Source organism: Hypomesus transpacificus, unplaced genomic scaffold (genome assembly GCF_021917145.1).
Source record: "Hypomesus transpacificus isolate Combined female unplaced genomic scaffold, fHypTra1 scaffold_229, whole genome shotgun sequence".
NCBI lineage: Eukaryota > Metazoa > Chordata > Actinopteri > Osmeriformes > Osmeridae > Hypomesus > Hypomesus transpacificus.
In genome coordinates this window covers 8838-22500 of record NW_025813764.1, presented here as the reverse complement: position 1 = coordinate 22500, position 13663 = coordinate 8838, and the positions used below count along the sequence as shown (strand labels likewise).

At 48.3% G+C, this 13663-nt stretch overlaps 1 protein-coding gene across 1 annotated transcript in view; it reads right to left on the bottom strand.

Annotated features, from left to right (window-relative positions):
• The window catches only part of LOC124462608 (zinc finger E-box-binding homeobox 2-like), a gene marked incomplete at its 3' end in the record, with an annotated part of 24564 nt that extends 10901 nt beyond the window's left edge, over positions 1–13663 (bottom strand). The window contains exon 1 of the mRNA XM_047014242.1: positions 13547–13663. Coding sequence (XP_046870198.1) covers positions 13547–13607 — 61 coding nt within the window. The remainder of the gene's footprint in view (positions 1–13546) is intronic.

Genomic DNA, 13663 nt, shown 5'->3' with positions numbered 1-13663 from the left:
GCAGGACCTAGTCTCTACTCCTCCACGCTGCCTGGCAGGACCTAGTCTCTGCTCCTCCACACTGCCTGGCAGGACCTAGTCTCTGCTCCTCCATGCTGCCTGGCAGGACCTAGTCTCTGCTCCTCCACGCTGTCTGGCAGGACCTAGTCTCTGCTCCTCCACGCTGCCTGGCAGGACCTAGTCTCTGCTCCTCCACGCTGCCTGGCAGGACCTAGTCTCTGCTCCTCCACGCTGCCTGGCAGGACCTAGTCTCTGCTCCTCCACGCTGCCTGGCAGGACCTAGTCTGCTCCTCCATGTTGCCTGGCAGGACCTAGTCTCTGCTCCTCCATGCTGCCTGGCAGGACCTTGTCTCTGCTCCTCCATGCTGCCTGGCAGGACCTAGTCTGCTCCTCCATGCTGCCTGGCAGGACCTAGTCTCTGCTCCTCCACGCTGCCTGGCAGGACCTAGTCTCTGCTCCTCCATGCTGCCTGACAGGACCTAGTCTGCTCCTCCATGCTGCCTGGCAGGACCTAGTCTCTGCTCCTCCATGCTGCCTGGCAGGACCTAGTCTGCTCCTCCATGTTGCCTGGCAGGACCTAGTCTGCTCCTCCACGCTGCCTGGCAGGACCTAGTCTGCTCCTCCATGCTGCCTGGCAGGACCTAGTCTCTGCTCCTCCACGCTGCCTGGCAGGACCTAGTCTCTGCTCCTCCATGCTGCCTGGCAGGACCTAGTCTCTGCTCCTCCATGCTGCCTGGCAGGACCTAGTCTCTGCTCCTCCATGCTGCCTGGCAGGACCTAGTCTCTGATCATCCATGCTGCCTGGCTCGTGGTATTCTCTCCAGGAGACGTGGCCTCCATGGAGGCTTTACTGGAAACGGAGCATTCCTCATCACTCCGGCCTTTTGTTCCACTAGAACCAATAAACCATCGTACAGGGCTGAGGGATTAGCGAATGTGTGTGAGAGAGACATTTCGACTTTGTGTGTGTGAGTACGAGAGTGTGTGTGTGTGAGTACGAGAGTGTGTGTGTGTGAGTACGAGAGTGTGTGTGTGTGAGAGAGAGATTTATAAGAGACTATGTGAGAGCAAAATGTATACTTTTTCGGTGTGCGTAACAGAGAGAGAGCGTGTGTGTGTGTGTGTGTGTGTGTGTGAGACATAAATTTAGACTTTGTGTGTGTAAGTAAGAGAGATAGAGAGTGTATGTGAGAGAGAGAAATGTAGACTTTGTGTCTATGTGTAAGTAAGAGAGAGAGGGTGTGTCTGTGCAATGTCACTTGCATTTTGCATGCGTGGGCCTGCTGAGTCAAAACTGAACTTGGTTACCCAAAGTGCTGCATCACGGCTTCACCTCCAGGGACAGCCCTGATGACAATAACTACCTGCCCAGGTGTTCTCTGTACTCTCCCACAAAGCCACATACACACAAATACACACACACATACACACACACACATACACACACAGGTGCATACACACACACACACACATTGCCATAGCTTCCAGGAACCCCATTCTCTCAAATCTTAGTGTGCATAGTCATACAAGCCTGACTCAACAGCAGTCTGTTGCAGTTGTTACCTGGTATTACAGGGGTAGTTATAACAGGGGTAGTTACACTGGAGTTGTGTTGATTAATTAAGCAATAATTGCATCTTTATATTATGTATTTTTTCAAACACATAATTTGGTGTCTAAGGAAGAATGCAAACACACTACATGCTACATGCTACATGCTACATGCTACACACTACATGCTACATGCTACATGCTACATGCTACATGCTAGCTTCCATACTAAACCTCTTCAGGTACCGGCTGAATCTATTGTTGAATTATACTAAATGAACATCCTTAAAAGTTATTAAAACTGATACTGAAACAAAATATTAAAAACGTGATTCTAAGACTGGATTGAAAAAAAGCTAAACCAAGACAAGACGGTATTCCTCCATAAATGAATTAACATTCATTTGTAAAACAGTATTTATGAAAAAAAATATATACAGTATAGTCCAATTTTGTGTATATTTTGGACGTATATCTTACCATTTAAAATAAAAGATTTAAAGAGATGAGGACTAAGACTGTGCATGACAATTCTATATGTATATGTATATTTATTTACTATTATATATGTTTATACACATTTTATGGAAGCAAAGCAAGTGTGTAATACATTCTGTAATGTTGATAAAAGAAAACAGATAAACTTTTATTTTACTTTAAAACGAGAAGCATTATTGAACCAGAAACTTTCAGCCGCCAAACAAACAGATATGGACGATATCCAAAATACTAAAATAAAGATTAAAGCTTAAAAGCTTATCCCTCTTTCTCTGAAAACTGAGGTTAAGAACAAACCCAGACCAGGTACAAGACCAGACCAGACTAGGCCAGACCAGACCAGACCAGACCAGACCAGGCCTAAACCTTTACTCTAAATAAATCCTTACTCTCATTAAACTTTAAAGTACTGTACTTTTATGTGCATTATTTTTATGTCGCTTTGGATAAAACGAATAAACTGAACTGTACCTGAACCCTTACTGTAGCTAAACGTCACTTGTGCTGATTAGGTTGTTAGTGGTTGATTATAAAACTGCTATTGATTTATAAAGATATAAAACAAACCCGTCACATAAGTGCCGCCGTAGGATTTGTGAGAGTGTCTATTTGTGACTTTGTGATGTTGTGACAAAATACTGTGTGATTAAGTTGCAAGACAGTTTTCCCCACAGGGGAATGAACTATCTATCTCAACACTACATGTAGAAAACACACCAGAAAAATCTAGAACGAGAAGAGCATATTATGTCAGTGATAAGAGTCAAAGACTTGGCCAGGTCACCCTTGTGAAAGAGGTCTTGATCTCAATGGGCTTTTTATCTGGTTAAATAAAGGTTATAAATAAAAGGAACAGTCTGTATTTTTACACAGTACTATATAACAAAATTACAATTACGTTGTTTTCAAGTGTCATCTGTCAAATCTCAAACAGCAACCAAGCACAGATGTTAGTTGAGATACTGTGTAATTATCTAATAGTATTTTCAAAGTCACAAACTTTCTCACACAAAATCACTCACACACAGGCACACCATAGTCACATAGTCACGAAGCAGGCAGGAAACGTAGTTAACAAGTCACCGTACCTAAAACAGTAGTTCAGCGAAAAAACATCCAGCAGGTATTGATACAGAACGGATGACACACCTTCAGGACATCAAAACTAAAAAAACGAAATAAACCAAAAGGACAAGCCTGAAGAAGCGTGCAGTGTCACACAAGCGGTCTGACATTCTGAGATGAGTCACATGTCCCCACATCAGAGAGCTGACACCTCCCACTAGCCACCCTGCTGTCACCACGCTAGGCCTGCTCTGGCCTCGTTTAGCTTGGTCTGGCGACTGCACCACTCACCAGGGCTGGCCCAGCACATGCCTGGTACGTTTCATGCCTTTTGAACATTTGGCAGACACTTTTATCCAAAGCGACATTTAGTACAAATATTGCTTGTAAGCTGTAGAAAGCGGAGCAGAAAGTGAGTTCAGTGGCTACGTCTGTCACTGTCACTGTCAGCCTCAGGTTAGGGTTGGGCTGATGTCTTTCGGCAACACACTGGGACGTATGGGGGGAGAGAGAGAGGAGGGGGGAGAGAGGTGGAGAGGAGGGGAGAGAGAGAGGAGGGGAGAGGGAGAGAGGCGGAGAGGGAGAGATAGAGGGGGAGAGGGAGAGATACAGATAGAGATAGTTAGAGAGTTGGAGGGAGAGGGGGACAGTGAAAGAGAGACAGAAATGAGAGGAAAGAGAGATGAGAGAGAGAGACAGAGAGATACCGAAAAACACGGAGAGATAGCGAGAGAAAGAGAGAGACAGAGAGGGGAGAGAGAGAGATGAGAGATGAGAGCGGGGAGAGAGATGGGGGGAGAGAGAGTGAGAGAGTGAGAGAGTGAGAGAGTGAGAGAGTGAGAGAGAGAGAGAGAGAGAGAGAGAGAGAGAGAGAGAGAGAGAGAGAGAGAGAGCAGGAGAGGAGAAGAGTCAAGCTGCCCCTGATCCTCCCACAATGAAATGAGAGCAGGAACAGGAGGGAAACTCCCTGAGCTCACACACACACACACACACACACACACACACACACACACACCCATGCACATACACACTCACAGAACGTTCTGCTTCACTGGCCAACTAGTAAAGACACACATTCTCTTCACATTTCCCATGTCATCTACTGTATTAGTATTTTATAAAAATAATGTATTCATTTAGCAGTCTCTTTAACCACGGCAACACACACAGAGGGGAATTCAACCTTTTGATCTCTCTCTCGTCTCTCTCTTTCCTCCCTCTCTCCTCTCTCTCTCTCTCCTCTCTCTCTCCTCTCTCTCTTTCCTCCCTCTCTCCTCTCTCTCTCTTCCCTCTCTCCTGGAAAAGCCTTCCTTCCCATCACCACGTTGGGAATCAGCCTCGCTCCCTCCATCCGTCTCTCTCATGTTAGAGTCTCTCCCACCACACTATAAATACCAACACACACGCACACAAACTCTCTGACACACACACACACTCACACACATGCACACAAACTGTCTGACACACACACAAAAACTCTCTGACACACACAAACTCTCTTACACACACACACACACGCACACACTATTTTACATAAACACACACACAAGTACACCACTCTATAAATACCAACTCCCTCCAAATTAGTTTTCTTCTCCCCGTTCCTGGTTTCTGTCCCAGATGAAAGCGTATTGGGGGCGTGATGCGGCTCTCTGACTCGCACATCCACTCCTCAGACCGCAACACGGCCACCCGCCAATATTAAAACATTCTCGAGCGACACAAAAGGTTTGAAGTTTTAATACGAGGACGCAAATACGCATCTTTATAACGCGTCTGGTCTGCTTGGTGCCGGAGTCCCAGATCACTTCTGAGGTGAAACAACCGTGTCTGGTGAACCAGGTCTGGTTAGCCAGCCACAAACAACAACGCTTTCATCTCGATGGCTTCTTAAAGACTGTGTTTTTACATCTGTGTGTTTTAGAAAACACTGAGGAACAACAAGATCAACCACCACTTCATCTGCCACGACTCTGACTGAGTGCTGGAGGAGAGGGGGTTGGCAGGCTGGGGCGAAGGGCAGAACAGGGTTGGCCACCCTGCTGGGGAGCTTGGCCCCCCTCCTGCCCCCCCCCTACCGCCCCCCCCTCCTCCTCCTCACACACATTTCCTGCTCCTCTGTCTTGGTCGGAGTCTCTCTACTCACACACCTGACATACAGACATGAGCTAGATGAGCCCTGAGGAAGCCTTCTGCTGTTGTTATCTACACACGCAACGCCACCCTCTGGTGTGCCCTGGTACTGCAACTGGAGGACCTCCAGGGAGTTTGAATCGTACAGAACACCATAACCCCAGAAAACCACAACACCAGTACCCCAGAACACCAGAACAGCAGAACCCCAGAACCCCAAAACACCAAAACACCAGAACATCAGAACACTAGAACCCTGTAACACCAGAACCACCGAACCCCAAAACACCAGAACCCCAAAACACCAGAACACCAGAACATCAAAACACCAGAACCCCAAAACACCAGAACCCCAAAACACCAGAACACCATAAGCCCAGGACCCCAATACACCAGAACACCAGAACACCATAAGCCCAGGACCCCAAAACACCAGAACACCAGAACACCATAAGCCCAGGACCCCAATACACCAGAACACCAGAACACCATAAGCCCAGGACCCCAAAACACCAGAACACCAGAACACCATAAGCCCAGGACTCCAAAACACCAGAACACTAGAACACCAGAACCCCACAACACTAGAACCCCACAGAGGGAACTATGGAACTCAGTTATAACAACTAAAATCAGGAATGCTGTTTTGATTGATACGCCCACACGCAAGGCACTCATGCATGTTACGTGTCTATAATGTGTCTCTTTGAGCATGTGTGTACATCATTACTGTCAATGATCCAGCAGAGTGTGTGTGTGTGTGTGTGTGAGGATGTTTGTGTGTGTGTGGATGTGTGTGTGTGTGTGTGTGTGTGAGGATGTGTGTGTGTGTGGATGTGTGTGTGTGTGTGTGTATGGATGTGTGTGTGGATGTGTGTGTGTGCCATTGCAGACACCAAGCACAGAGGGAAAAGAAGTCTGAAACACAAAATCTCTGGGAACTGGTATTTCTGCATTTGATGTTTGACATGTATCAGAGATTTAAAAAAGGACGGGATGGTGGGGGTGGTGGGGGGGTGCTGAGAGAGGAAGAGCTGGGTGGGGGAGGATGGAGAGAATGACTTGGGTGGGGCTGTGGTCGGCAAAAAGCAAAGAGGTTTGAGAGAGTGACAGGGGGCTGGAGAAGTGTTCGGGAGGGAGGGGGGGGGGGGGGCAGGGATGAGGTTGGAGGGGGTGAGAGAGAGAGAGAGACTTTAGGGAGGGAGGGGAGAGGCAGGGATGAGGTTGGAGTTGCAGTAAGTTGAAGCAGAAGGCTGGCGAGCCAAGAAGCTTTGATGCCTGTTTGAAGTGGGTTTGAGGGGAGGAGACAAGTGGGTGTGAGTGTGTGGTATGTGTGTGTATGTATGTGTGTGTTTGTGTGTGTGTACGCGTGTGTGAATGTGTGTGTGTGTGTGTGGGGGACATCAATGCTGTTGGGGGAGGCAGGGTGGCGACAGCACAGGACAAGAGGGAGACACAGAGAGAGAGAGAGAGAGAGAGAGAGAGAGAGAGAGAGAGAGAGAGAGAGAGAGAGAGAGAGAGAGAGAGAGAGAGAGAGAGAGGCAGAGGCAGAGGCAGAGGCAGAGGCAGAGGCAGGAAGAGAGAGAGATGGAAAGAGACAGAGATAGGAAGAGAGAGAGATAGGAAGAGAGAGAGATAGGAAGAGAGAGAGATGGAGAGAGACAGAGACAGGAAGAGAGAAAGATGGAGAGATGGAGAGAACGAGAGAGATGGAGAGAACGAGAGAGATGGAGAGTAAGAGAGAGGGAGGGAGGGAAAGAAAGAGAGAGCCTTACACTCTTATCCGCACTTACATGACGCAAGACCTTGACACAATCCACTCCCCTAACCCCACCCCCCAGAACTCTAACTCCGCCCCTCATTCCTGTGACCCCCAACCCCAATCCCCTAACCCCACCCCCCAGAACTCTAACTCCGCCCCTCATTCCTGTGACCCCCCAACCCCACTCCCCTAACCCCACCCCCCAGAACTCTAACTCCGCCCCTCATTCCTGTGACCCCCAACCCCACTCCCCTAACCCCACCCCCCAGAACTCTAACTCCGCCCCTCATTCCTGTGACCCCCAACCCCACTCCCCTAACCCCACCCCCCAGAACTCTAACTCCGCCCCTAATTCCTGTGAGCCCCAACCCCACTCCCCTAACCCCACCCCCCAGAACTCTTAACACCCTCACCAGTCTGAGGTAACAGGATACTGACTAGCGTGGGAACAGCACTGATTACACTTTCTAATTCTACAGATGTCACAACACGACGGAAGGCGATAAATCATCAAGATACATCCCTCTGTGAGTGGGTGGGGGGGAGGTCCACTGACTCTCTGTGATAGGCTAACTGACACATCGACACCATGTCATAGGCTGGCTGGCAGAGTGGGCGGGCACTCTCAGCCCTCACTTCCTGTCTCACAGGAAACATCCTTCCTGCAGGAGCCTGGTCTTATCATACCTGAGCTACTCTGATCTGCATCATGCTGCTGTCCCCAGCTCACTGGTTGCTAGTCTCACACACACACACACGCAAGCACACACACACACACATACGCACTCACATATTTGCACTCACACATACGCAGACACACACGCTAACACAGACACAAACACACACAACCTAACAAATAAACACACACACACTCACATATACACATGCAGGCACTGAGCAGTGAGCACACGTGAGCAGACACACACACGAGCACACACACACACACGTGCACACACACACACACACACGTGCACACGCACGCTCACACCAGAGCAGTGTAGTAATAATGTGTCCAGTCAAACAGGTGAAGGACTTTAGCTACTTTCCTCAAGGAATGTACCCTCCCTCTCTTCCTATCTCTCTTTACCCTCCTCTCCTTCTCCCTCCCCCTCCCTCTATCCCTCTATCCCTCTCTTTATCCTCCCTCCCTCGCTCCCTCCCCTGTTTGGGCTGTGGAAGGAGGGCAGATCAGCGGTACCTGTTGATCACAGGTACTGAGAGAGCATCAGTGTGTCAGAGAGGTGGAGGGACAGTTCCACAGGGCATTTGAACCAGGCTGTAAGAGCATTCTACACTGTCAAACGATCTATTCATTTAAATATTCAAATTAGAACATGGTTTATAATCATGAAATTCATAATAGAACCTATTGCACTATAGGGTGTCCACTAACACACCAAGAGTTTGAGTAACAGGATAAACACTTCATTGAAACTCTACAGACAGAACTCTGCTCTGAGATAGAGCTTTATATCCTAACCGAATGCAACCGTTAAGAAGATATTCAAACAACATACTTACCTAAAATTATAAACAAATAGAGAATTTGAAACTTTAACCAGAGAAACTGGTTTATTTACTAGGAGACAAGCCTTACTGTTCAATATTGGCAGCAAAGGGTCGCATTCGGTTAGGACATGGAGCTCTTCCTCCACATCTCCCTGTGTGCAGGGGGGGGGCACATCTTCTCCCCTGTGTAGTCTGGTCTGCCTGTGTGCAGAGAGCACAGCCTCTCCTCCCTGTGTAGTCTGGTCTGCCTGTGTGCAGAGAGCACAGCCTGTCCTCCCTGTGTAGTCAGGTCTGCCTGTGTGCAGAGAGCACAGCCTCTCCTCCCTGTGTAGTCAGGTCTGCCTGTGTGCAGAGAGCACAGCCTCTCCTCCCTGTGTAGTCAGGTCTGCCTGTGTGCAGAGAGCACAGCCTCTCCTCCCTGTGTAGTCAGGTCTGCCTGTGTGCAGAGAGCACAGCCTCTTCTCCCTGTGTAGTCTGGTCTGCCTGTGTGCAGAGAGCACAGCCTGTCCTCCCTGTGTAGTCAGGTCTGCCTGTGTGCAGAGAGCACAGCCTCTCCTCCCTGTGTAGTCAGGTCTGCCTGTGTGCAGAGAGCACAGCCTGTCCTCCCTGTGTAGTCAGGTCTGCCTGTGTGCAGAGAGCACAGCCTCTCCTCCCTGTGTAGTCAGGTCTGCCTGTGTGCAGAGAGCACAGCCTCTCCTCCCTGTGTAGTCAGGTCTGCCCGTGTGCAGAGAGCACAGCCTCTTCTCCCTGTGTAGTCAGGTCTGCCTGTGTGCAGAGAGCACAGCCTGTCCTCCCTGTGTAGTCAGGTCTGCCTGTGTGCAGAGAGCACAGCCTGTCCTCCCTGTGTAGTCAGGTCTGCCTGTGTGCAGAGAGCACAGCCCTCTTCTCCCTGTGTAGTCAGGTCTGCCTGTGTGCAGAGAGCACAGCCTCTTCTCCCTGTGTAGTCAGGTCTGCCTGTGTGCAGAGAGCACAGCCTCTTCTCCCTGTGTAGTCAGGTCTGCCTGTGTGCAGAGAGCACAGCCTCTCCTCCCTGTGTAGTCAGGTCTGCCTGTGTGCAGAGAGCACAGCCTGTCCTCCCTGTGTAAGTCAGATCTGCCTGTGACATCCTGTGTCTACGCCCGGGGCTGTGCTGACTGAGTCTGAATGTAGTTGACTCCTTCCTTTGTTTTTGATCAGACACAGTGGTCAGGTAGTCTGCCATTATGTACTGCCTGGTTAGATCCAAATAGCATTGTCGTTTACTAGTAGTAAAAGTAGTTTAACTTCTTTCCAATAAACATTGTATTTTTATTTTTGTAACAGAGGGAGGCAGAGAGACAGCGAGAGAGAGAGAGAGAGAGAGAGAGAGAGAGAGAGAGAGAGAGAGAGAGAGACAGAGAGAGAGAGAGAGAGACATAGAGAGAGAGAGACAGAGAGAGAGAGAGAGAGAGAGAGAGACATAGAGAGACATAGAGAGAGAGAGAGAGAGAGAGAGAGAGAGAGAGAGAGAGAGAGAGAGAGAGAGAGAGAGAAGAGAGGAGAGAGAGAGAGATAGCCGGTGTGCATGTGAGAGTAGCCCAGTCTAACAGATGGAGGCCTCAGGAAGCTATAAAGCAGAAGAGTCAGTCTGAAGGTGTGAATGTGAGCTACAAATACTGTACTCTACTCTGTTCTAGTCTGTTCCACTATGAAGGTAATAAAGTCTGGTGTTGGGCCTCCTCCCTGCTGGCTTGGTACCCCTATCCCCTCCCTCCCTTCATGGCTCCCATCTTCCCCCCTATCCCCATCCCCTTCTCACCCCTGCTCCTCCTCACCCCATCCCGTCTCTCTCCCTCTCTCCCTCTCTGTCTCTCTCTATCACTCATACACTCTTTTCTGTTTCCTCTGTCTATCTCCTTTTTCTGTCTCTCTTTGTCTTGCTTTTCTCTCTTACTCTCTGCCCACTGTGACAGCCCTGTGCCAGAAACACACACACACACACATTCACACACACACATTTACTCTCACACACACACAGCTGGGCTCCAGCTGCACACAAAGACTTGTGTTTGGATCAATGAAGGAGAAAGAAGAAAAAAGGGGAAAGAGTTTAAATAAATTGGCACCTGAAAAAAGAAGAAGAAAATGAGAAAGTAGGAGTGATGGAAAGAGAGAAGGGGAGAGAAAGAGCGATCAGAGAAAGGGGGAGAATGAGAGGGGGAAAGTGACAGAAGGGGTGAGAGAAAGGCAGGAGGGTGACAGAGGGAAGGTGAGAGAGGACAGAAAAGGGTGACAAAAAAAGAAAGGGGAGAAAGGGGGAGGAAGGGGGAGAGAAAGGGTTAAGTGAGGCCTGTCTCCTTTATGGATCTAAACCAATGCTAACCATCCTGCTAACTGTAACCCCCGATGAAAGACTGATCCACATTGACACACACGCTTTAGTAAGGCTGGGGGCTGGGGGCTGGGGGCTTGAGGCTGGGGGCTTGAGGCTGGGGGCTGGAGGCTGGGAGCTAGGGGCTGGGGGCTGGGGGCTGGAGGCTGGGAGCTAGGGGCTGGGGGCTGGAGGCTGGAGGCTGGGGGCTGGAGGCTGGGGGCTGGAGGCTGGAGGCTGGGGGCTGGAGGCTGGGAGCTAGGGGCTGGGGGCTGGGGGCTGGGGGCTGGAGGCTGGGGGCTGGGGGCTGGAGGCTGGAGGCTGGGGGCTGGGGGCTAGGGACCAAAAACAGATTGTCATCTTCAATGTACATATTTCCACTCTGTCCTGGCTGGTCTGCTCTGCATGTGGCCACAGCAGAGACTGGAACACTAATAATGTCTGCACTGTGCTGATATCAGTCGACTATGACAGCTTTATTTGGTAGACGAGCCTTTATCAATGGACCCCTTGGACAAAGAAGAAAAGATAGTTTAAAAATTGTTTTCGCTTTCCTTTTTGGAAAGATTCACTCTAATCGCTGTCTTTTGAGCAAGAGTTGCCAAATTCAAATGTGATTTTATCAAAGGCCTCTCCCTACGCAACTCCCCCACCCCTCTCTCTCTCTCTCTCTCTCTCTCTCTCTCCCTCCCTACGCAACTCTCCCCTCCCTCTCTCTCTCTCTCTCTCTCTCTCCCTCTCTCCCTCCCTATGCAACTCTCTCCTCTCTCTCTCTCTCTCTCTCTCTCTCTCTCTCTCCCTCCCTATGCAACTCTCCCCTCTCTCTCCCTCTCTTTTTCCCTCCTTTTCTCTCTCCACACAGCCATCTCTTCCTCTTTTCATCCCTCGCTCTCTCCTTGCACACAATCTTCTCTCCCTCCGTCGATCCCTCTCTATCCTTCCCTATCTCTCTATCCCCTAGCTCGCTCTACACACAGCCATCTCTTCCTCTCTCTTTCTCTCCCTCTCTCGCTCTCTCCATCCTTGTTTGTTTGCTGCATGCGTGCGTGTGAGCGTAAGTGCAGTTGTGAGTGTGAGGGGGTGTGAAAGTATGTGTGTGTGTTCATATGTGTTTAGGTGTGTGTGCGTCCATATGTGTGTGTGTGTCGCACCCGTTAACTGTGCCTGGTGGCCTGTCACCATTGTCACACCTTCCTCTCTCTCAGAATGAGGAAACGAACAAAGCCAAGATGTGTATTCATCTTAGACCAGCGCAAAGACAACCCTTCTACATGTCTTACAATCATGGAATAAATACGGACAGTTCTAGGATGTAGATAGTGTGTGTGAGTGTGTATGTGTGTGAGAGAGAGAAAGGGAGAGAGAGAGAGCATACGAACAACACACACATTAACCATGATCCTCTGATAGCTAAACAAGTAACAGCAAACTCACCAGCAGGCCTCAGTTCCTCTAGACACCGTTTAAAGTAAAGGAACACGTCAACAGTAAAGAGACTCAGATGCTGGTGTCACATAGGCTATTTAAAACTTTTAAAAGCTGAAAAGATTTATGCAAGATGAGTAGGCTATATGTGATGCGTTTGGTTTCTGAAAATGCACTGCTTAAGGATATAAAATGCAGTTCATCCAACTATCTACTTTAAGAAACATACTTTGGAGTTTAAGAACAGAATGCAAATTATGCAGTCCACTCATGGGCCTGTGTATGAAACTATTAACCTGTTTCAAACTGCATCTTTAGCTAATGTCGATGTAGTGGGTTTAATTAGCTTACCTAAATCACATGCAACTGTTTACAAATTGTGTAATTGTAATTGTGTTTAAAATGTATTTTAAAAGTCTAATTATTTTGTGATCTTTTTACGTTTTTTCTCTTGCTTTATTACAAATCTACCCGTCCCTTGTGTCATTCTTACAGGCTTAGTTTTTTCGTCTGAAGTTAATTTTTGCTCTTCCAGTGATGAGTTCACTCTGCCTGAAATAATAATGCAAATTCACTGACAATAAAATTATCAGGCGTTTGGGATCTAAAGAAGAGCAAAAGAATACTGTAATCAAATGTCGGCCTAAACCTAAATAAGAAATATGCTTTTATTCTAAATTGAAAATATAGTTTTTCTTTAACTAACTTAAATACAAATTATTTCCTTAAAATAAATCCTTCAAATCAAATAAATATTTTGGGGTTTAGTCGGTTTGATATTTTCTGCACCGTTTTTCTTTTAGGTGACATTATTTAAAAGCTACGTTTGACGGTCCGGTCCAAGCGGTGTTGAGCTGAAGTTAGTAGGCTAAGTTATCAGAAACTTGGTATCCAGTCCATCACCCTCGTGAGCACGTAACTGTAGGTAAACAGCCTAGTCTGAGCACAAGTGATTTCTTTCACATCCAAGCCTGTGTCCAGTGCTGTGTTTAGGAATGATGATGTCTAGTAGGCTACACCGAAGAGTCTGTGTATGACTGCAAGGTCGCGTCTTACATGTTTGTTTTTTATTATCTACTTAAATGCAGTGTCAGAGTTCTTAAAATACACCCTTGTGACAGGACATTAAAATGAGTATAGGCTACTGACCAGCTTCGAATAAACAAAGATTTGACATCCGCAAACTCTAATCACGAGATCCCAGGCGACCGCTATATCATTGTTTATCGCACTGTTTTAAACTTCTGAACAACTTTCTGGGGATCATTTCGTACCTTGGTTTCTCCTCGGGTTCGCCTGCTTCCTTCGTTTCCCCCGGCTCCCCTCCGCCATCATGTCGCTTAGACTGTCCCGGTCCTCTCGTGCGTGTCCGTCCTGCAGAATGAATGGTG